General features: G+C 34.3%; 3 protein-coding genes and 1 pseudogene across 3 annotated transcripts; 2 read left to right on the top strand and 2 right to left on the bottom strand.

Moving 5' to 3' along the window:
• Positions 1 to 1,708: 1,708 nt before the first annotated feature.
• On the bottom strand, positions 1,709 to 5,366 carry LOC114398801 (annotated as a pseudogene).
• Positions 5,367 to 7,259: 1,893 nt separating this feature from the next.
• On the top strand, positions 7,260 to 8,008 carry LOC114400708 (thioredoxin-like protein YLS8). Its single transcript, XM_028363303.1, has one exon. It carries the CDS (start codon positions 7,325 to 7,327, stop codon positions 7,751 to 7,753), a length of 429 nt encoding a protein of 142 aa, XP_028219104.1. The 5' UTR covers positions 7,260 to 7,324; the 3' UTR covers positions 7,754 to 8,008.
• Positions 8,009 to 8,140: 132 nt separating this feature from the next.
• On the top strand, positions 8,141 to 10,982 carry LOC114400709 (PAN domain-containing protein At5g03700-like). The gene is given in 2 exon segments (XM_028363305.1): positions 8,141 to 8,978; positions 9,173 to 10,982. Coding segments are annotated over 2 exon segments (1,413 nt in total). The 5' UTR covers positions 8,141 to 8,534; the 3' UTR covers positions 10,142 to 10,982.
• Positions 10,983 to 19,517: 8,535 nt separating this feature from the next.
• Positions 19,518 to 23,302, bottom strand: LOC114398165 (dnaJ-like protein MG002 homolog). Its single transcript, XM_028360324.1, has 3 exons — positions 22,886 to 23,302; positions 20,763 to 20,831; positions 19,518 to 20,278 (listed from the first exon to the last, which is right to left on the bottom strand). The coding sequence occupies exons 1-3, from the start codon at positions 23,132 to 23,134 to the stop codon at positions 19,673 to 19,675; spliced, it is 924 nt and encodes a 307-aa protein (XP_028216125.1). The 5' UTR covers positions 23,135 to 23,302; the 3' UTR covers positions 19,518 to 19,672.
• Between the last annotated feature and the right edge of the window lie 1,027 nt (positions 23,303 to 24,329).

Below are 24,329 nucleotides of genomic sequence, written 5' to 3' on the forward strand. Positions count from 1 at the left end.
TATTATTTTTATTATTATTTTTAATTTTTTAGTTATTTTGACATTAAGTTTTATCAAATATTTTTAATTTAATAATTTCATTTTTTTAGTTATCAACTAAATTTTGAGTTTCTAACTAGTTTTTCAATTATTTTCGCTAAAAGATCGGCAATGTCGATGAAAAAATCCATAGGAAACGCATGAAAAAACGCTGGATGGAATTAATATAACATATTATCAAAAAGCTTAAAAGGCAGTAATTTGTTTTATACTATACAGAGAAGAGAGAACAAATTTATGTACTTTTACGGCATAAGTTTAAACATATTTTAGCACGGAAATAAAAAAATATGAAAAGAAGTTGATCATATAATTACTAAAATTAAAATATATATATATATAATTATTTTAATACTACTGGTCAAAATATATTAAAAAAAATAGTTTACACATTGTTATTAAAAATTAGTATACTATCAATACATTTGTAATTACTCTAGATATATGACTTTTAAAATATATAATTAAATAACAGCTTTTATACAATTTAACATTTGGATAATGGTTCCACTTGCTCATCCATGTTTGGATTAGAGGAAAAAATGTAAGTGTCTCCTGTTCTATTTAGATGGTCTGAAAGCATCAGTGAAAGTTATCCAAAAATGTTGGGATTCCACACATTTGAGTTTCACCTCAAAAATAAAGTGTAAGAGGAATGAAAGTAAACATTAATTTGATGACCTTTTATGCTTCCGAAACTGCAGCTTAGAAATTCTTTGGTGTATCCAGCATTTTTCTTGTGTATTCCACTTATTTTATCTAAAATAAATTATAAAAGATTCAGTATCTAAAAAAATAAATGATACTCAAATATTTTATCTAAAAAATATAATTATATATACAATAAAAATTATAAAATAGTAGAATGTTTTGTTATAAAGTAAAAAAACATTTAAGTAGCATTATATAGATAATTAACCTACTAAATAATAATAATAATTACGATATTATATTAAAAAAATTGTTAAAAGTCATGGATAGTCCCCCAATATTGCAACTCCATGCAAAAGTCAAGATCAAATTTTAGACCTTAGTTAAAAAATTCAGTATCAACAACTTTTGGTCAATGCCACAATAATTAATATAGTTTATTAAATAAATGAAAATTAAAAATAATTAAAGAGGAATTATCTAAAATATCTCTAGTTTGGATGAAAAAAAATGTGTCAAAATCTTTTTTATTATTTTATAAAAGATTCATTATTGTCATATATGATTTTTTTTCAGTACAAGATTGTCCACTTTGTTTGATGCAATATACCTTTGTTAAAACTTATTCAACATGCTTTTTTCAATTTATTTGTTAACTATATACTCTTTTAAGAAGATTTTTTTTATTTTTTTATCGTATTAATTATGTTTTTTACACTCAATATAGTTTGGGTGAAAAATCTCAGTATTATTGTAACACTAGGCATGTCATCGTCTTTTCATTTCGTTTTAAATCAACTGCTTCACGTTATTATGAGAATGATGCATAATGCACAAGTATCAATCGTAAACAGATAATGGCAACGTCATAAAGACATTACACTTACTCTAGCTTTGTATAGAACTGTGTATAAATACAAACAGAGTAAAAACATTATTAAGCAAATAAACTCACTAGAGCCAGCCTAGTAGTAAAAACGTTTGAGTAATTATAACACATCATGCAAGAGGTTAAGAATTCATATGAATCATCTTTATTCTCTACAACAAGCATAGTAAGCAAATGGAAGTGCATACCTAATAACTAGTTAATATACAAGCAGGGACCGAAAGCTAAATAAACACTGTTAAAAAAACAAGATATTCAACCAAGCACAATAAGACAATGAGACAAGGACTGACTTAGAAGATTGAGCAAATTGTTCCAACAATTTATCACCTCAAATTCAGGGTTGGCTTCTTCTTCTGTTTTGACAAAATATGTGAGAATCATGCAAATCCAAATTTCTTTCTCTTGGTAGAAAACAGCTTATGGCCGGTTTCTTTCTCAACTTGTCTGTCAACTGGTCGATCATTGTTCTGTTTGTCAAGCATCTGACCCAGTGGCACATTCTGTTTCATCGAGATTCCTTCTCCGGCTTCAAATTCTTGTGGTTGAAGCAGCTTCCTGCTAAGTATTTGTCCTATTGATAGGGTTGGCTTTATTGGCTTTGCTTCATCATTTACCAGATGCAATCCATTCACATCAAGTAATCGAGGATCTCTCCAATGATGAGACAAACAACAATTTTTGAACTTGGTAGAGTTGTGTATAGAAGAACGCCTTTTTTGACCCTCAGACCGCCAATTCCTTAAAGCCTCTGCAACTGCTACTTTGTCTCTATTCGCAGCTTCTACCCCCTTCTAGAGCTTCTTCAAGGGCCTTCTTGCTAGTTTTAACTTCTTCTGTAGCTTCTTCTACCCTTTTCAAAATGTCCATGTTCGACAAACTTGTTTCGTCAACTTCAAGCATAGAACTTGCAACTCTCTTCTTAGATTGTTCCTCTGCATCTCGAGCTTTGCCCGTCAGAGCAGTATACTCTTCAAATGAAAGAGTAACCTGATTTCCTGGTGAACTGTCATGATTAGATAGAACATTAATTTCTGCAAGGGCAAAAGCTTCGGTAGCTCTAGCAGCTTCTTTCATTTTTCTGTCTACAACCAATCTGATCTCAGCAATTCTTATCATCGTTTTTGTCTGTTCAATCTCAGACATTGTTCTCAAAACTTCTGATTTTGCAGATTCTCCCATTCTTTTGAAATTCTCTGCCTCAGAACTCAATCGTTGGAGCTCTCTTGTAATATCTGAAGGGTCATCTGGAGCACCTTTAATTTCAGCATCTTTTTCTATTTGCAGCCTTAACCTGGTTTGGTTTAGCTCTTCCTCAAGAGAAGATATCTTTTAAGTATTTTGAGCTAACCTCTCACGTGTTTTCTCAAGTGAGATTCTTTCCTTCTCTAACCTCTTATCAAGCGATTCAACAGAAGTTAAGACGTCAGCAAGGTCATTAGTAGTTTTAGTTAAATTCAATTTGGCCTGCTTCAATTTCATTAGTATCAACCCAGGAGTAGATGAGGGGTAGGGGATAAAACCTTCCCCGGAAGGTTGAAGAACATTCAATTGATTCACTTGGTTTTCCTTTTCTTCATTCTCATCAACAACTGATTTTTTATCACATTTTCCCATCTGAAGATTCAAATTTGCTTCAGACTCTTCCTTCTATATCTTTGATTTCAAATCTTCAACAAGCCTTTTGGTACTTTCCAATTCTTTCAATACATCAAGAGTTTCCCTTTCTTTCAAGATAAGTTCTTTCTCCAATAGCATAGCCTGCTCCTCCAGTTTTTCAGCGCCAAGCTCTTCTGCATGGTGCTGCTAACAAAACAAGGGGATGGGGACAAAGTTCACAATTTAGCTCAACCAAATACTTGAAAAAAGAAGTTTAATTCAAAACGAATATTCACACACAATATAAGGTATTATGCCAAGGACAAAATGCAGATACAGTTCATTAGGTGCTTTTGTTGTTTTCCAGTCAAAAGTGAAGTTTTCCCTTCAGAAATCAGCGAAATAAAGGTATGCTGCTTTAAAGATTAACATAGGTTACCGAGGTGAAACTCCAATTCTAATTGGAGAATAATACCAAAGGCACCTAGTCACCTACCCTAAGGAACTGCATTTAAGTTTTGTCCTTAAAACACCAAGTGTTTCATGTCAGTTTGATAATTGAGAAAAGTAATTGCACTCAAGAAATAACATGACATTTTTATCTTTTTCCTAGACAACATTCTCCATTTATGAATGACTTAAAACTATAGTTCATTGGGTGCAATTATCACTAATACTGAACAGATACGTAACTTCAAAACACTGTTTGTTTGGAGGAAAATGGAGATGGAGGGAGGAGAGGGATTTTGATGAAAAAATCCTTGTTTGGTTCAGAGGTTTAGAGGGAAGGGAAGGGAAAATAAGAGACCCCAAATCCCTCCCCAGTCCACTCAAATTTTTGTCTTTCATTCAAAAACAGGGGGCTTATTTTTCCAGTTCCTCCCCTCATTTTCACCAAAACCAAAAGTCCAAAGGTATTATATTATGATTAAGTCATGGTTTCTTCATGATCCTTGATATTGCAGAAAATAGCAGACAAATGAACAAATGCAACTAATGTGGCCACATTTATGGTTAGAGAGCCCAAAATCCTTGCCATCATGCCACAACTGTGGCTGCAGATCATTTGTTAAACTATTAAAAAGTCTCTAAATCTTTTTTTAAACATTGAACCAGGTTTAAAAAACAGTCTGCAACCACGATTTCAGCTGCAAATTTGGGAGTCTCTGCCACCACAACTACCACAATTGTGGCTGCATTTGTCCACAATGACCTACAATATCAAGGAACGACCACAATTGGCTGCAAAATCAAGGTTTTTAGAATCTCTAAGACGACAACAACCATAATTATGGCTGCATTTGTTCATAATTTCCTGCAATGTCAAGGAATAACCCAAAATGCAATCTAAAACCTTGACAGGGTGCTGTTAAGCAACAATGCCAAAACCCAATTAGATACATATATACATACATACATACATATATATATATATATATATATATATATATATATATATATATATATATATATATATATAGTCTGTACCTCAGAATCAGAAGCCACACACGAATCTTACTGTGAAGGGGTTTCCAATATCCACCCCAAAATTGTAACAGCTTCCTTCACCGATTCAAAAGGCGCTGAAGTATCAATCTCTGTTCTCAAACACTTCTTCTCCGAATCCCATTCGGATTGATTCGTCGTCGTTTCGACCATGTCAGCGGCTTCCATTTCCATCACCAAACAAACGGAACCAAAAAGCAAAACCAAAACAAAGCAAACACAGTAACACAGTCTCAATCGTCCTTGCTCACTAGAATTTGAAGCATGCGATAAAACAACACGAAGTAGAAAACAGAGGTTGAAGGAAAACGACAAGAAGCTATGGGAAAGTGTTTGTGTTGTGTGGTTGGCACACAAATATGTTGTCGTGTCGCTCTCAAGTACTTCGCAACGGCCAGGAATCAGAGTGAGAGTGAGTGAGAGAGGGGGGAAAATCGGAAAAAGAAGTTCTAGTGAACGTTTCAAATTGAATTTCCGCAAATTGACGTCAGCGGGTTATATTTAAAAAGTAATTCCCAAAATGGGTCCATTTTGAAACATTTTCTGTCTGTTTTTGTAAACGTTTGCCCCCCCAAAAAAAGTGATGCTCGAGTCAAGTCAACCATTCTTCATTTGGTGGGCAGGGCACTAGTCATTGACCACCCCAAAATTCGTTTGCCCCTCCCTTAATGCTTTCCCATGTTCGTCCCACTCGTCTTCCTCACTCCATCATTTTGGAATCTATGTATCTTTATGCTAAAACTATTGATACCCGTTTTTTTGCTTTTCATATATTATTAAAATTTTTATAACAATTTATTTATATAAAAATGTATGTTTTTGTGTACCAAATAAAAAATATAATTCTGTTCTTATCGTATATAAAAGCATTATACAGACCTGGATAGTATGGTTAAGTATCTGGCATATAATATAGCCCATTTGAAACCAAAGTTATACTTATATTGTGAAGATGTGATATTTTCTTTACTTTGGCAACTTGAAATAATTTATTCTGCCTAAGTTTAAAGTTTATATTCAATAAATATTTTTCTTATCACGGGGTTAAATATTTTTCTCCTACCCCCTTATACCTTTTCAAATCATGATGTTTTCACTGTTTTTTTTTTTTGACCTTTTCTTTATGCATAAAACATTTAACCACACCTGTGACCAAATAATGACATCCTCAGCTCCCTTGGTCTGCACCTTATTGCTTTGCTCTATTGCTCTTCTCTACTCTGCATCATTTGGAGCTGAAGCATGGACCTCGCCCTACATGCTGGTTTCGCCATCCATGATGGCTAAATACAAGGCGATTTGATGGCTGCACATGCACATGGTGGTTTCGCCATCCATGTTGGCTAAATACAGCATGTGGTTGATTTTGCTGACTGTGCTGGCGAAATCACAAGCTGTTTCGCAGACCCTAGTGTTGAAATATGTGTTTCGTCATTCTCTCGGCGAAACGCTTACAAAAGTCTTTCAGAAAATGTTTCAAAACAGACCCATTTTAGGAATTAGTTTCTAAATATAACTCATTGATGTCAATTTGCCACAGAGAGAGAAAATCAAAATCAAATCAAGTAGACAAAAGTGATAAGAACCACAAGAAGCATTTATGGCTGCTTCTAGGGAGAAAAGAAGAGCATCTCTGGAAGAAACGTTGCAACAACTTCGCCATGTCACAAACTCCACTGCTGTAATTGGTTTTATATTATATTATATATATATATATATATAAATTAAACTTATTTTATTATATTTTCTAATGAATTGAATTGATGTAAAAATAGAATTTAATTTATCTAAATTTAAAGATTAAATAGATTTGAATTTGAAAATAATATTTTCTCTCACATTACCTTCTCTAATACATTATTTTTGACACACGGAAATTATTAATAAGAAGTGAGACTCGCGGAAAATTATAATTAAAAAAATCAACAATAAAAAATGTGTTCAAAACAATGTATTATAATATTTTAGTCACATTTTCAATATAAAAAAAAACATACTATATAATATCCATTTACATTTAAATGATATTGCACTTGGGCCAACTGGTCACGAATAGATACTAGGCTATTGTTATATCCACTCCCTCTAACTGCTTAGTGCACCTCTCTTTTCATATTTTGTTTTTCTTATATAAAACTGATGCAAGATGTTTCCACTCCCCCTAATTGGCAATTTGTCATCCAAGAACTCCTCAGCCTCCAATTCCTGAAACCCTTGAGAATTTCTTAGTGCCTCATTCCATTAAAAGATTTAGATTGCAACCTGAGACATCCAATGGCAAGTCAAAAGAAATGTTTACTCTCCGCTGAGGGTCCACCACAAGGTCGCTGCTTCCATGAGCTGGGCCTCCGCCGTGCCGTCGACGATGACGGCAGAGGGAGATGGTGGTGTTGAGGTTATGGAGGATTGGGGTGGCCATGGATGAGAAGTGGTTTTACACGTGGTGGAAGAGAACATTTCTGTGTTGGATCGTGGTGAGGCCGAAGCACCACATGCTGACTTTTGATGGGCCTGGTAGTGATAATTGGGCCCGGTGAAGCCCAAACCAGAAGGTACCTAAATCAAAATAAATAATTGTTTGTGTTGTTGAGTGGGAGCAAAGCTACGCGAAATTAGGGTTGATCGAGGAAGAAGAAGAAGATGTCGTACCTGTTGCCTCACTTGCACTCTGGATGGGCGGTTGATCAAGCAATCCTGGCAGAAGAGGAGCGTCTGGTCGTGATCCGTTTCGGGCACGACTGGGACGAAACCTGCATGCAGATGGACGAGGTGTTGGCGTCGGTGGCGGAGACGATAAAGAACTTTGCGGTGATATACCTGGTTGACATAACGGAGGTGCCGGATTTCAACACCATGTACGAGCTCTACGACCCTTCCACGGTGATGTTCTTCTTCAGGAACAAGCACATCATGATTGATCTGGGAACCGGTAACAACAACAAGATCAACTGGGCTCTCAAGGACAAGCAGGAGTTCATCGACATTGTTGAGACCGTCTACCGTGGAGCCAGGAAGGGACGTGGTCTCGTCATCGCTCCCAAAGATTACTCCACCAAGTACCGTTACTAGTTTCATTCATCTGTAACATACAACAAACTAAATATTATCTCTTTTCTTACTTCTCTGGTGTGGTGCTGGTTGTGGTTGTATGATCATTCTGATTTCTGCTTATTCACAACTCTGTTACATGAATTGCTTTTGTCATATGCTAAAGTGTTGTTAGAATAATTCCTTAGTTTTGCAACTTTGCTTTAGTAGTTTAGGATCGTTGGTGAAGCAAACACAATTTGATTTTTTCAATAAAAGTTGACATTTTTACTTTGACTCCTGTAGTGAAAGTCTACCACGTATGGTTCTGCGTGTTTGTTTGGATTTACACTATTAAGAATCTCATTTCTCATTTTTACTTTGAGCTAGCTAGCTAGTTGACTTGTTTGTGTCATTGGTATATTGGGGTTCCCACCAAGTTTTTCTATTATTTGGTAAGAATGTTAAGAAGCAAAACCCTTGTGTGGATCAAACGTCTGAACATGCACTCCAACTCCAAAGGTGGAGAACAATTTGTCGAAGAGAATAGAATAGATAACCAACAATTTTTTGTAATCAGCAACCCCACACCACATGGTGGATTCATTTGTACTAATTCTTTAAGGCAAGGAGCAATATGAAAGCTCAAATCCTTTTTGGGAGTGGGAGGTGTGAGGTGGGTCTTGCAGAGTTTCTGTGATCATGCTTACCATATTTTCCTTCACTTGTTTTCATCAATTCTGGCCTCAACGCACCACTACACTCGAAACCCACCTCCCAAAACAATCAAAAACTATTTCCAAAAGTGAAAAACCAAAACTTGATGTTGTTATTGTTGCTGCCACTCATGAGGCTTTTCCCTTTCCTTTTCCTCCTCCTTGTTCTCTTGTTCAATTATGGCTTTTCTGAGTCTGGTGTTGGTGCTGGCTACCAACTCATGGTGGCAGTTCCTGTGGAGTATGAAGTGAATTTTAAAGGGAGGGCTTTTCTTGTGGAGACCAATCAGACTGCACCAAATTTCAGAGTGGCATTGAGCATTGAGGCCATCAATGGGAAATACTCATGCTCATTGGAAGTTTTCCTTGGGGATGTGAAGGTGTGGGATTCTGGCCATTACTCCAGGTTTTACATAACTGAGAAATGCTTGCTAGAACTTACCATGGATGGAGATTTAAGGCTGAAAGGTCCAAAAGAAAGAGTGGGATGGAAGACTGGGACTTCTGGACAAGGTGTGAAGGTAAAAACTGACACTTTACATTCCAATAGTGTTATTTGAGTGTTACCTTTGCTATGAATAGATGTAGTAATTGGAAAATGGTCTTTGCATAATTATCAATTCACATAGTTCTGACAATAAATAAATAAATAAATAGACCAGTGACTTAATATTCTTTGAGTTCAATTTCTATGTATTACCAATCAGGAATGTCGTTAATATAAAAGTCAACAAATTTACTAAAGATGGTATTTTGTGATTGAATAATAATAGTGTAAAAATCCTTTCTACTGTCAATGCATATACTTAGGGGTCAGCAACTTGATGTGGCAACTCGCTTGACGTCTTCCCAAAGCAACTCAAGTTTGTTCTACTTCTCTTTTGAAATCGAGGACAAGAAGGTTGCATTGTACTTGAACTATGGTAAGTTGAGGTATTCTTACTGGGGTTTTCAGCCTACCATGAACAGAAGTATTACATATATTAAGCTGAGTTCAAGAGGGTTGTTGTTGTTTGATGTCAAATACAAGAAAATAGCACAAATTCCATCGGAGGGGATTCATCCACTTAGATTTCTAGCACTGAATAATGAAACAGGAAACCTTGGCCTTTATCACTATTCACCCGAGAAAGGAAAGTTTGAGGCCTCTTTTCAAGCTCTTAACAGCACATGTGATCTTCCAATTTCTTGTAGGCCTTATGGGATATGCACATTCTCCAATTCTTGTTCATGTATTCAGCTTTTGGCAAATGAAAACAAAGGTGGTGCTGATTGCAGTGGAGGAATCACAGGAGGGTTTTGCAATGGTAAAGAGGCGGAAATGCTAGAAATAGATAATATAAGTAGTGTGCTTAAAAATGTTACTAGGGTGGTAAATATTAGCAAAAAAACATGTGAGAGTTTGTGCTTACAGGACTGTAAATGTGCTGCTGCTTTGTATTTTGGGAATGCAAGCACAGATGAGGCAGAATGTTACCTTTACAGACTAGTGCTGGGTCTCAAACAGGTAGAAAAAGGCACAGGATTTAGTTACATGGTTAAGGTCCCAAAGGGAACTGTTAAAAGCCATGAGAGGCATAATGTTAAAAGATGGGTGTTGATTGTGGCTGGAGGGGTTGATGGACTCATTGTTCTACTTCTTGTTGGAGGATTTGGATATTGGTTGGTTAAAAGGAGAAGTTATAACTTACATTCTCGGGCCGGCACTACATGAGCTGTTTAGGAAAAAGCCTGGGCCAGGTTTAACTTCTGAGTTCATATCTGAAAAAAAAAATATAGAAATCATTCATTGAAACATGTAATCACAATTTTTGCTGATTTCAGGAGAATCATCATAGATCATTCAAGTAGATTGAATTTTTTTATGAGGAGGACAAAATGCTGCACATTTGCAGCATAAAGAAAATTTGTTTTTCAATGATGCTAATAAAAATGTGAACTTTTGAAACCTCAATTTCCAAAGTTCAACGTAAACATGTTTGGTTTCTTCTTGAATGATGACAGTGGATTTTCTGACTGTGCATCATTTAATTATCTTGTGGTTATTAAACTCAGTAATTAATTTCATCTACAAAAGATAATAATAGTACTACGCAATCAAAGATCATAGAGAATAGTATTAAGCACAGGCATCTGTTAGGTTGAGAATTGAGATATGAGAAAATCTCCCTTGTTTGTTTTTCATCTCAAATTGGAAGTTAATGATTTGGACCCATTCTGTTCTTTCATATATTGGAAAGGACTGAATTCTGATTTTTTTTATTTTTTATTTACTGAAAAGGTAATTCTCTCAGTGTTGCTTCATAGGAAAGCAAAACATGTATTATTAAAGCCACTAATCTTTTAAACAGGAATGCACTCGTCTTGCTCATTAATGTCTCATTGATATGGTACTAACGATTTTAGTAAAAGTTTGATATTTTTGAATTTCAATTAATTACATGTACCGTGGGATTTATTAAATAGTTACTTCTAAAGGTGCCCCTTGCAAGGTTGTTCTAAATTTCCATAGGGGTATCTCATAAAAGTCATGAGGTGGGTCAAATGTCTTGCAAGAACTGGTGTTGTTAGTCATAATTCAAAGAGAACATAATCATATGAGATTAACCTTTTCAGGGAACTGCTATGGCCATTGGATCAAGGAAATTTAATATTTCCACCATTGCATAACCCATAATGGTTACAATTAGAATTACCATTTCAGAAATTTAAGAATCAGGCTACATTGAAGGACTGAAGCTACAATGAAAAGCGCACAAATCCTCACCTAACATAATTTCAATGATTTTTACTCACCTATTTATAACGTTGAAGAGATAATGTTAGTAGTATGGTTCAAATAAAAATGTCGGACACAATACATGCATGAAGTTGTACAGTGGCATATGTTTTGTAGAACCACTTAGCATGTGACACATTTTATTATTATTAGCTCCGCAAAATCTGCCTGTTATGGTAAAGAAACTGATTGGTTTATGCATAATAAGAGCAGGTCTTATATTAATATCTCTTACTAATGGTTTAAGTCTTATATTATGTGATAATTAAACAATTAAACACTAGTTCATTTAGTTTAAACAAAGTAAATGAACTACTGTTTAACATCTCTAACTCTTACTCAGTTTTGCATACCTCTAAGGTGTATATTGACATCACCGTAAACTCTATCTACTAAGATCACTTCAGTGCTTACTCTATGGTTCTGTACATTCAACTAGAAAAGGGGGCCATTAGAGATGTCTAGAATGGAAGAATCATACGTGTCAGAAGAATCATAACTAAAACGGTACAAGAAGGCTAGCGTTTTGTTTTTCTGTATATTGTACTTAATGTATTAGACACTCGACATTAATTTTTCTTATATCTGTTATTAGAAAACCAACTTTCACGTTGAGATATTGTAATTGTATCTTGATAGATCATGTTTAAGAAAAATGAATCAAATTGAAGAATGGGAAACCTTTCTTTGTATATTATTAACTCGTTGTACTTTATTTTTACTTTATAGTCCAGAGACAGATGGATTCAATAATGGATTAATGGTAATATATGATAAAGTTAAAAATTTATGAACATACCCTCAAAACACTGGCAATCAAATACTTAATCTTTAAAAGTATTCCTGACTGGGCTGAAGACAGAATCTGTATGGGCCTCCTTGACCCAAATGCGGTGTCAACCAGGGTTAACACCAAGGACTAAGACTTCTAAGATAAGTTCACGAATAGAGGATCACACTTCAGCTCAAATCATTGTTGCTACACCAAAATAGGGGAATCTTGTGCTTTACAAGCCTTGGCCCCTTATAAAGGAATCCAACCTATTTTAGGCTCTTATATAAATACAACTTACATCATTTTATGAGGTTGTCATTTATTACACATCATTTTATGAGTAATATAATGACCCACTATCTTTGAAAAACGCATGCAAATAAGACCTTTTACACTCCAAGTGAACTTTGATAGACAACATACACATTTCCCCTCTTCAAGTTGAGGACTCTATTTTGTAGTATAAGATAGTGGGTCATTATATTACTCACTTAGATCTTATTTAGGTTTTTCCTCATTAAAATCCACGTTTCTGAGATTGTCAACCTTGGCCTCTTTTTTTCTCCATTCTTTCATTCCGCAAACCCTAACACCGCCATGTCTTTGGCTTTTGCATTGGATTCCCAAAATCATAGTGAATCTCCAAGTCTTGAGTAATTATGCCTTCTCAGCGGTCACAAGATTCACTCGCAACTGAACTGTAATCAGCTAATTAAGCACACACTCCTAGAATAATTTATCTCACATTATACAATATACTTTTTTTCTTTCTTTTTAAATGCCCAAAAATACTTTTTTTTTCTTACGCTGAATAGAAACAATACCTCTGTTCCTAAATATAATATTATTTTAACTAATTCATTTAATAAAATTTGTTAATTTAGTTAATAATATTAAATTTGTTAGTTGTTTATATATATTTTTTAAAAGTATCTTTAAAATGATTAATTGAAACTCAACTCATTATCTTTTTATTTTCGATGAATTACTTTTATCTTAATTATAATTAAGTAGTGTGTTAGTCTTTTTTCCAATATTTATAGTAAAAAAATATATATTAAAGCTCAGTTGATTAAATAATGTATATAAATATTATAAACATTTTTATATTATATTATGTTTAATTTTTATGGGTAAAAAAATAAAAAATATATTTATTTTTAAATTCATAATATTTAATATTGTAAAATAATTAAAAAAATTAGTAAAAAACAATTTAAAAGGTGTCTTATAAAAAACAAATAATTTATTTTAGGAAAACATTTTTTTTAAAAAAAATCTTATATATAAAGACAGAAGTATTGATCAAGTATCCTGTGTATGAGTGATGTGATGTGAGAAAATTGGTGTTAGCGGATTGGCTTGATTACCAAGTAAAAGCAAAATAATACAGTAGCTTAAATCCATCCTACAACATATGATACCTACTAAACAGTAAAACATTAGATCCTAATGAAACTTGTTTGTATGATTTGTACCCAAATTAAATAAACATGATTCCAATTGAATGTCAATGCCAATCTCAAACACATGTTCCAGAGTAAACAACGGTGCAGTAGCATATAGCATGATACGATTGAATAACTGATTGTTCACTTGAAATGCTATCCACGTCATTGAGCAATAAATTCCAACAAAAACATGTTTTTTCTTCTATTTTATTTGACATACTCTCTCCTTTTAAAAAATTGATTAATGTAACATTAAATTTTAAAAAAATGTTCTTATTTGTTTTCTTGTATTAAAAATTAAGATAATATTAATCATTAATTATTTTAATTATATTGATATATTTAATCAATTATTCTTAATTATTTTTTGCACTCATCGTAAAAATAAATAAAAATATTAAAAATATATTGGTAAAATGCCTTGTATAAACGACTTTTTAAAAGAAATACTCATTTAATACTTCCTTTGCATTTTCTAATAATTACCAAAAATAATTTGTCAATATTCTCTTCCAATATTCAACTTTAACTCATGACAAACCATCAAATTTTCAGGAAACTAATGCAAGAAAAATCACATTTTCTACTGAAAAGTCCATGTCCAAAACAAACTATCCAATATTGCATGGCACCAAAATAAATAAACACATAACATTATGAAAATTCCATTTTTTTTATCTTCAATTTGAAGCCCCTAATCACACTTGACTGTTGTTGATGTTGTCACACTATGTTGTTGTTGTTATTATTTCTAAAGGTCCAAGTAATTTCTACTAAACTAGTCCTTCTTAACCAAGTTTGATATTTTCTTTTTAGTCTGTCATTATGGGGTGTTGATCTCAAATTATGCCAAAAATACTGCATTCTAGTTTTCCATGCTAGGGATCCACTAATAACTCACCGTGTAGGTCCAAAGTAGATTTTCCAAGGATGAAATAACAAAGGTCATGAACATCACTAGTTCTGGTTTAGTTCAACTACGTATTAAAAGGTTGTATGAAATATAACTCACTTTGTCAAGCTTAGAAATGTAAAGAGAGGTTTCATATACCAAAGAGAACAAGATTGAAAATTAAACAAAGGATATTATGCACTCCTACTGAACGTTAACATCACTTAGTTAACATCGGGTTTTAGTAAAAATCGATGTTAAAACCTCATTTAAAATATATGAATTACCTCAATGAGTCTTAGGTAAAACTGATGTTAACTTTTCCTTGCATTCTTGTCTATTCGCATCCTCACCAAACTACCTCCTATTTCCTGTTCGCCTCCACTTGCCTCCTCGTGCCTCTTCATCTCTCTGTCACGTTTGCTTTGTGAGCAGGTAACTCCTCCTGCCTCCTCTTCCTCGTGTTCCAATGTTCTATCGTCACCACCTTAGTTGTGTTTCGTCTTCTTCATATCTCGCGAAAAATAAGCCCTATTTGGTTTCAAGAAGATGAAATGTGGGTGACGTGGTGACAGCATTGCAATGCCTTTGCTTTATGTATGAAAATGTGCTCTCTAAACTTGATAATGGTGTAAATGTTAATGTTGTTGCTATTGTGATTCTCTAATGAGGCTTATGTTCATAAGCTACGATAATGTTGTTGTTTGTATTATTTTTTTTGCTTGATTTTGTGGTTATTACCATGAAAGTTAAATTATGTGTTTTAAAGCTATGGTAATGCATCCTGTTGTATATAGTTGTGGCCTTCTAGGTCATGTATATGACAGCAGCTTCATGTACACAATGCTAGAAAATAGGTTTTAGTTGCATAGTTTTGTTTCTAGTTTGCATGGTTCTGTGTGTATGTGCTTGTTAATGGGACTTTAGGCTTGTTAATAGGCCTCCAAAATAGGAATATCATATTGGTATGTCAAATGTATCATGCATATTAGTGTCATGCTTATATTGTAAATGGAGTTTAGAAAGCATGGATGAACATCAACAAAACTGGAAGGAAATGACAAACATAATGGTGAAGATTAACAAAGAATCAAATGAAATGTTCAACATTGTTCATGTTATTGATCAGGTTAGAAATTATTTCAAGACTATTTAAAATAAACATGATTTGATATATAACAGTACTTTTGCTTATATTAATTTGTTTGTTAAATGTAGTCTTACGGTGAAATGAATAGGTCATTTGCTATACGATAAAAGGATGAACTAGATCCTACGCGGCGTCTTCTACACTCTAGCGGCAACATGCACTTTGTCACATATAACCAAGATTTTGTAAGTCCAACTCTACTTGCTGGATGGACAGAATTTAGAGATTTCTATGGGCTCACTGAAAATCATCAGGTCACCTTGTCCCACAATGGACAAAGTGTTTTTCTCCTCACAATCTTCAAAAACAGCTTTGAATCAAAAACTTTCCCTAAATGACACTCGTTGTACCACCAAGTTCCTAACTCGATCCCTTTTAAAGTCCTCCTCACTAAGTACAAAATGACTTGCAGCAATTTGGTGAGTAATTAAGCACTCCTCTCTATATGTCAAATTCTAATATCATATAGTTATCTAATATGAATTTCTTTTGCATTTCAGGACGTGTCGAGTATCATGTACTCATTTATGTAAGCTGCAAGAATCGTTCATCTGAACTTGGAAGGGATAGAGTGTAGAATAATTTATAATCATTATAGGAAGATAGAAAAATTGAAAATGGATGAAGGACTTTTCGCACGAACCCAAAATTTGCTTCCTGGAGCTCAAATTATATTTGAGTTTCCTGATGCAAATTCTAACTTTGTTTTATTCAGGCTTTATTTGTAATTAAAGTACATTACTACTCTAATATATTATCAATTTGTAAATTTCTATTTATAATTTGTTATTTTGTTTAGGATTGTTTATAACTACCTTTGGTGCATGATATATTGATATACTTTGTTTATAACTTTTGGTGTATGACTGATTTTATGCATTTTTATACAACTTTTGAACGATAAGTTGTGATATGAATTAATTACTATAAATTGATAATTAGAAAAACAAATACAATATTTAAAAATAATTCATAAAACAATATCAATTTGTGGAAAATTGATGTTGTTAATAAAAAAATAATATCAATTTTTTGAACAATTGATGTTGTTTTCTTCTTATCAACATTGATTTTTAGGAAAATCGATGTTGTTATTAACAATAACGTATGTTTTTAAACAATCGATATTATGTTGATAAATTAACGTTAGTAATTTTAATATTGATTAATAATCGATGTTAAAAATTCTTAATAACCAATATTAAAACTCAAGTATCATACCAGTTATGAAATGTAAAAAAAGTATATACATGCAATCAATATAAACTTTTTTTCGAGGAAATCAATACAAACCTAATGAGTGAGTTGATACCAAGCATAAAGTGAAAATAAAATTTAAAAATTGGTTTTTATATAAAAAAAACAGTGGATCTACAGGAAAATCCGATGAAAAAGATCCGCAAGAGGCTAATAATAATAATAACAACAACACTCCGAGGTCCTGTGTCTCGAAAATATATAGATTGTGTTTGTTTTGGAGTATGAAAATAATTTATAAGAAAAAGATAATAATGTTCACTTTTTAATAATATTTCTCCTCGTTTATAAAAATGAGTCTGACATGGTCTTATATATTTTTCAAAAAAAAAAATACTATCACTTTTTTTTCTCTTTCATGAAATTTTTAAGAATTACATTTTGAAAAATATATAACTTAGATGCATAACTATAAATATTTTAGTGTATTTTTTCATCAAAATTAGCATTTTATTTCTATAATTCGTGCAACAAACATCAAAGTTTATCATAAATTACCAATATAAAACTCTAATTTTAATTAAAAAAAACAAAACTAAAACATTAAGAAATTGTATATATAATTTTTTTCATTTTTTAATGATTTTTTTAACGTAAATCAAGAGTACTTCTAGCCGAGTGTTAACAATTAATCTAATTATCAGAAGTTTAAGATCTATTATTAATTGACGAATTTTTCTTAAGGTACATCTAATTTTTCATACAAACAAACATGAGGATCTACTACCTAATCACATCATGTTTAATAGAAAAAATTATCTATTCATCACCCATATCATACTATATTAATATCGTTCTTCAGAGACAAAAAATGAAGAATTATTTCATTTATACATTGAATCTTTTATTATATACTAATTACATATCTTCTCTCCCTATTAAAACCCCCTCACATCCTCTCTCCCTCTGTCTTCATAACATTTCCAATCCATCCAACATACACTTCACCACCACTCCACAACCCTACCCTCTCTCTCAGCTGTCATGGTCATGGGAGGAGCCTCCTCGTTTCGACCCAATCACCAAATGTAGCACCCAAGACCGCTCCAACCAGACCATCGCCTCGGACCTTGATGGCACCCTCCTTGTCTCCCGGAGTGCCTTCCCCTACTACTTCCTCGTCGCCCTCGAAGCCGGCAGCGTCTACTTCACGTACCTCGTCCTCTCCGAAACCCTAGCTATCAAAACCCTAATCTTCATAACCTTCACGGGGCTTAAACTAAAAGACGTCGAGCTCGTGTTCCGCTCCGTGCTGCCGAAGTTCTAGGTTCTACGCCGAGGACGTGCACCCCGCCACGTGGCGCGTGTTCAACACGTTCGGGGGGAGGCGGTCGCGAAGACGTTTCTCGGCGCGGATACGGCGCTCGGTACAGAGCTGGTGGTGACGGCGTCGGGGAGGGTTACGGGGCTCGCTAAGGAGGCTGGTGTGCTTGTTGGTGTTCACAAGAAGGAGGTGATATTGAAGGAGTTTGGGACTTGGGGACAGTGTAACGGACATGAACTTCTTGTCGATTTGCAAGGTTGGTATAACAGGAATATATCATGCATATACTCCCCAAAATTATTACTAAAGAAATTTATAACACTGGCATATCTTACATAATTGATTTATATTTTTTCTTAAGAATTTAAAACAAACCTCCACATATTTGACTGAGATCACTGCATGAACACGGAGTTTTTTGGAGTATATAATAATTCTTCTCTCTAGCATTAATAAATAGATAATTCTTCTTCTCTCTACCGCTCCCTGAGAGAACGTGAACGCGGAGTACAGCTAATTTTAACTGTTTATATTTTTTTTAAGAAACTGTTTAATAACCATATATTTGTATATAAAACTTAAGAATAGAGAAAATTTAATAACAGTATTATAAAGTAATGTTAGTGTTGTTTTTCAATTAAATTAGAGTTTAATCTTTCTAATCTTTAAAATAAAATTGATACAGATAGTGAAACATGAATTTTAATTAAAGAAGAATACTAAAAACAGTACTTACGTGAAAAAATTGCTTACGTGATACAGAGAGGATTGTCATATATTAACAACTCAACCTCCACATACTCAAAGCACAAACAATTCTTTACCTGCTGCTCGTGTTGTCCTCAATATTCTCTCTGGCTTTCTGACTTCCTATCTCTGCAAATCCAGTTCTTTTTGTTGCCTAGCAAGACATGTGTCCTCTCAGGTTCATCCTGATCTTTTTCTCCACTATGTTGGCCGCCTATATTGCCTGGACCACCGTGAGTTCCTCTCCGGAGATTGATGTGACCAGCCAAGACACAGAAAACAGAGCCTCCTCTAACAAGGATCATTTCAATTTCATCAAGGTGCCCTCAGTTCCATATTCTTTATACAATTCACCATCATTCTTGATTTTCTTTTAATCCTGACTTGGATTGTTGCTTTGGTTTCAGATGATTCAGAATGAATTCTGGGTATTCGTTGACATGGCCAGCGGGAGGTATGTATGGAGGAATTTGAAGTCTAGGAGTCAAGGCATCTAAGTAAAGAGCTCTTAGAAGTTGGAACTTCCCAAACCCCAATCTTGATTGTTGCAAAAACTTTTAATTCAATATTTTAGTTACACCCCCGGTGTGAAGAAACCTGTAAATTCTTGCCTTTTCTTTCTGCTTATACTTGATAGGTAAACGGGGAAATTGTAGAATTTTCTAATAATTTTGCAAACAAATTTCAGTGTTCATTTTCCAAAGCCCTGTGTATCATTCTCAATACTTTTTCTCTCCCTTAGCACACAATCAGGGACAGGATTGAAATTTGCATATTACAAGTCATCAACCGTTTATGTACTTTAGTTATAATAAAAAAATAACAGTTATTTACATTTACCAGAGTATATTATAATGTACAAACACCATAAAAAGAATATAGTCAGAACTACAGATTCAGAGAAATGCTAGTTGCAATGCGAGAATGTCTTTATATTAGGTCAGACTGTAGCTTAATGGACATGTAGAGAAGAGCTAATAGAGCACCTTGGGGAAGTGGTGCATACCTTGCAAGGTATGAGCCAACCCACAAGGCCACCACAACTAGTGCGACAACACTACTACTGGTTTTCCCGCAAACCCAACTTGCAAATGACAAGCATAGTGTTAGCAATATGCCACCCCTCCCACCCAAAATCCATGCTATTACATAGCCCATTTTATAGCCGGTGTCTAATTTCTTATCAAACAATGCCATCAGACTGCTGAATGTGAGTGAGAAACGGGATCCAAGCGTCTGAAGCAAAAATAATGACATGAATGCTGATCTAAGCACTTCAACAAAAGAACCCCTCTCTTCATCTAAATCTACTACTTCATCTTCTTCCTCATCTGTTTCACTGGTGTAGTAGTCCTCATTGACATTGTAATTCTCCCAGTATCTTTCCCTATCCATTTTTTTCCTCATGCGGTCCCACCTATAGAATCTTGCCTGATCTTCAAATTCAGTGCTGTAACTCCATTTTTCCCTGTAAGGCTTGTGACCAAATTGAAGTTCTTGATCATACTGAACTCTCGTTGCTTCATTAGATAGGACCTGTTTGAAGATATAAAGAAATCAGATACCATCATTGGATTTCCAAAAGTACACGTGCTACAGAGCACAAAAAAGCAAACCTCATATTACAGAAGAAATTCTGGGAACTTCATAAAATGCTTCAAAATTCAAAACAACATAATTGTAATACATTTGTTGGAGGAAAAAGCTGTCTGCAGTCTGCACTATGTAGTAGTTTTATTTTCAATTTGAAAACTGAAAGAGAAAGCATAGCAATATTAGTTTGTCTTTTAACCTTAGCTACATTTTCGAAAACCATTAATTGAATGTCAATTAGTTACATTCTGTTCTGTTTATTTAGTCTATACCAAAGAACATTGTTGGGGAACCAGTAGAACTACAAAGTGTAATAGTAGGATCCCTATTAAAAAATGTAAAACTTTTCCTTTCCCCAGAAAAATGAAATTAAATTCCTGTTAAGAGGCAACTATTTCTATAAGAAAACTTGAATAACAGTACTCACTTCATATGCATGATGGATGCTCTTGAATAATTCAGCAGCGTGTGGATCCTTGCTAACATCAGGATGATACTGCATTCACAGCAAAATTACAGACAAGATGAAATGAGAAAGTGACATTTAAAGAGTCAGATACCAAATATAGCATCATTTCTATAGTAGCATTTACAAATTCAAATTTTCCAGAAGAATTAAGTGTCTGCTACACTATCATTACAGTTTAACAAAACTCCACAGATGCATTTGCTAAAATGATAATTCTCAGTGTCTACCAACTAGGAACATATCTAGTGAGGGTGTGAGAGATACTCAGATACAAAAAAAAAAAAAAAAAAAAAAACTTATCCAACTAGGTGAGGTTGGCTATATGACTATGTTGATCACACAACGCCATTCAGCTCAATTAAAAACCAAAGTTTCAATAACGTTATTTACCATGAGATCCCTCTTAACCACCAGTCAATCCGGTATAGTGGCATGTAGTGGCCGACCCCAAAACCACAAAAGTGGAATAGCAAAATGCAGGATGGCAGCTATTATGAAGTTTAGAAAACAATATACATAATTTATACCATGCATAAATACTCCAAATAGAAAAAATACACAACTAAAGGCGTCATAATTAACAATCAAAATCGATTGTCATTGTCACTAACATTCAAATCCAATACTATCAAAGAATAGTAATCAAAGTATGCTGCCCGGTGTCTATTACAAGTGATTCCTTAAATAGAATCACTATCTCAAATTCCAATGTCTTCCCCGTGTCTTGTTTCTCGTCATCAAAGATATGTTCTTCCTTCTCCTCCTCTTCAACAGGAGCAACTGTAGCGAGTCTAGTATGCTGTCTACTGAATCTAGCTGGATCAGCAACCCCAATTGCATCACCTAGGGAATTGGTTGTTGAGTTGGTGGTTGAGATGATGCCATGGTGAAATGAGGAGTGCAACGGTGAACCAATGGAATAGTGAAAAGAGAGAGAGAGTAGCAGTGAAAAACAAAGAGAGGCCTTAGAGATTGAGAGCAGTGAAAAGAACTGAGAAGAAAATACAAGATGTCCAAGGGAGTTGAAGAGTGAACATGTTCAAACTTCACATGGGATAAGAGAGGTCTAGGGGCTAACCTAATAAAACTAAAAAGGGTGCTGAAAAGACAAAAAAAAGGAGGGAAAACGGTAAAAAAAAAAAGGGTAAATTGTAACTGCTTTTCCCAGGACAGCAAACCTGCAACATTACTCCCTTTTGTGCCATGTCACTTCAAATTTGTGACCAGTATTCACTATTTGCCATGATAGCAACACAATTAACAGCATAGCTTCCTCCAATGCCCTTCTTGGCCCTCCTTCTCCCCCTCTTCATAGGACTAAAAAGCATACAATCTATTCTTCTAACCGGTACCTCCCAGCGTGGGAGATGAGAGGAATAAACCTTGATTATGTTAATATATATTGATTGTCAAGATTGTTTTAATTAATTTAATCTCAACCATTCATTTCAATTATACGGTTGAGATTCACTCCTTTCATGCTCTCATCACTGACAGTGATTATGCCCTAAGAAATCCATTTCAAACAAACCAAAAATTCCTTTTAAAAAAAACAACAATTTCATCCTTAAACTATTACCCTATCTCCTTAATGGTCTCTAAATAAACTGTACAAGTAATCTCCCGAGTATTAAAAATCATGCTAAGTAAGTCCCCCAACTATTGAAAAACCCTTCAAATTGGTCCCTGAACGTTAGTAAGATATATCAACTTAGGAACTAACAGCGATATTCAATATTGAACAGACTACTTGTATAGTTTTATTATTTTGGGGACTACTCGGGAGAGAAGATAGTAATGGGGTACCAAATTGTGGGCTTATTCAATCCATTTCCATTTCTATCTTATACATCCAATCCACCAGCACAACAAAAATAATTACAGAAACTGTTATATAATTTGCAACAATTACAAAATACCGAAATGCCAACGAAAAACAAACAATCAAAATTCAAATAAGTTCACATATCTTAATTCTTAGGTTTTCATATCAAATCGGGAATCATCACAGCTAGTAGCATATTACAACGCAGACTCAGAACGAAGCATCAAACACGTGTTCGTAGGAAATCCAAGAATACCTTGCGGGCGAGGAGGCGATAAGCGCGTTTGATTTGGACGGTGGTGGCAGTGCGGGCGACACCGAGAACGGCGTAGTAGTTCTGGCCGCCGTTGACGGCGGCAGACGACGAGGAGGCCATGACGAGTGGAGACCGCCGGCGAGGAGAGTTGGCCCAGGTGGAGGATGCGGCGGAGTGAAAGTGGCTGGAATTGGCGGCGCAACCATAGCGTGCGGCGGAGATGGGTCCCACTAGAAGGTGCGATTCCATTGTCAAGTCCCTGGGAACTGTTAACCGAGTCCTTCAATATAATGCAGATTTAGACTCTGAGTCGTAGAGTAACAAGCTAGGGTGGTGTCATATGTCAAGACAAGATTTTTTTTTTTTCAAAGGATAGGACAATATTGTATAGGTGAAAATGGATTCAACCCAACCCGAAACCTTTTTTAACCAAACTAGAAAGTCACATTTGAATGGATCAATAAGAGCATTTGTATCCTACATCTTACACCTCCCAACAAATTTCAATGGTTAAAAATACCCTCAATCCTATAATAGTATAAGTTCGAGTTTGATGAAAAGAAGGACGTATTGTCGACTATTCCAGAATAGGATAAGTTTCTATAATAGCTATTTTGGGATGCAAAAACTTACATTTTGAAATAGTCATTCTCGAATAAAATATTCTTCCAGAATTTCGTTGAATATTTTTGGGGTGAAAAAAATTATACATGTACTTTTTGGGGACAAAAAAAATACACAACAAAATCATAATTTTGTTGAGTACTTTTTTTGGAGGTGAAAAAAATTACATAATGAAATCATGTTTCTGTTGTGTAATTTTTTTTCACCCCAAAAAATATACAATGGAATTATGATTTTGTTATGTAATTTTTTCATCCGCAAAAATATAAAATCATAATTTCGTTTTGCAATTTTTTTACCCCAAAAAATACACAACAAAATCATGATTTCATTGTGTTTTTATAAAAAAAAACATTTTTGGAATAATGCTAAAAGGCATCCATATAGGTAATTCCATTAGCAATTTTGATAGTGTCAATAACAACTCCCTAAGATTGAATGCTTGCTTACATATAATATCAAAGCCCATATGACCAAGTCCAATAGTCTCCCATGTACACTACAAATGGATGAAACAACCTAATGTCCATATTCACCTCACATAAGTGCATGAGTGTAAGTAACCCTAAATTTCAATACAATATTTAATCTCCAATCGTCTAAAACCCTAGGATCTCTATGATGTCACTCTCACCTCACATGAGTTGTGTAATGTCCCTTATTGTTGACATCTCGAATGCTCACACACTACAACACTTCACACAATGACATTTCACTTAATATCCTTGTTGGTTAGATACTTCCAAAGGTAGTTTTTCTGAGACCTTGACAATTTGTTTTGGCTACTTTCAAAATCAATGATTGTCCCCACAAACCAACA

This window comes from Glycine soja, chromosome 19 (assembly GCF_004193775.1).
Source record: "Glycine soja cultivar W05 chromosome 19, ASM419377v2, whole genome shotgun sequence".
NCBI lineage: Eukaryota > Viridiplantae > Streptophyta > Magnoliopsida > Fabales > Fabaceae > Glycine > Glycine soja.

Coding starts and splice junctions, on each gene's coding strand:
- LOC114400708 (XM_028363303.1), top strand. CDS start 7,325: ATGTCGTACCTGTTGCCTCACTTGCACTCTGGATGGGCGGTTGATCAA.
- LOC114398165 (XM_028360324.1), bottom strand. CDS start 23,134: ATGGAATCGCACCTTCTAGTGGGACCCATCTCCGCCGCACGCTATGGT. Junction 20,832..22,885: donor ATCGCCTCCTCGCCCGCAAG/GTATTCTTGGAT, acceptor CTGTGAATGCAG/TATCATCCTGATGTTAGCAA. Junction 20,279..20,762: donor GCATCCATCATGCATATGAA/GTGAGTACTGTT, acceptor ATCTTCAAACAG/GTCCTATCTAATGAAGCAAC.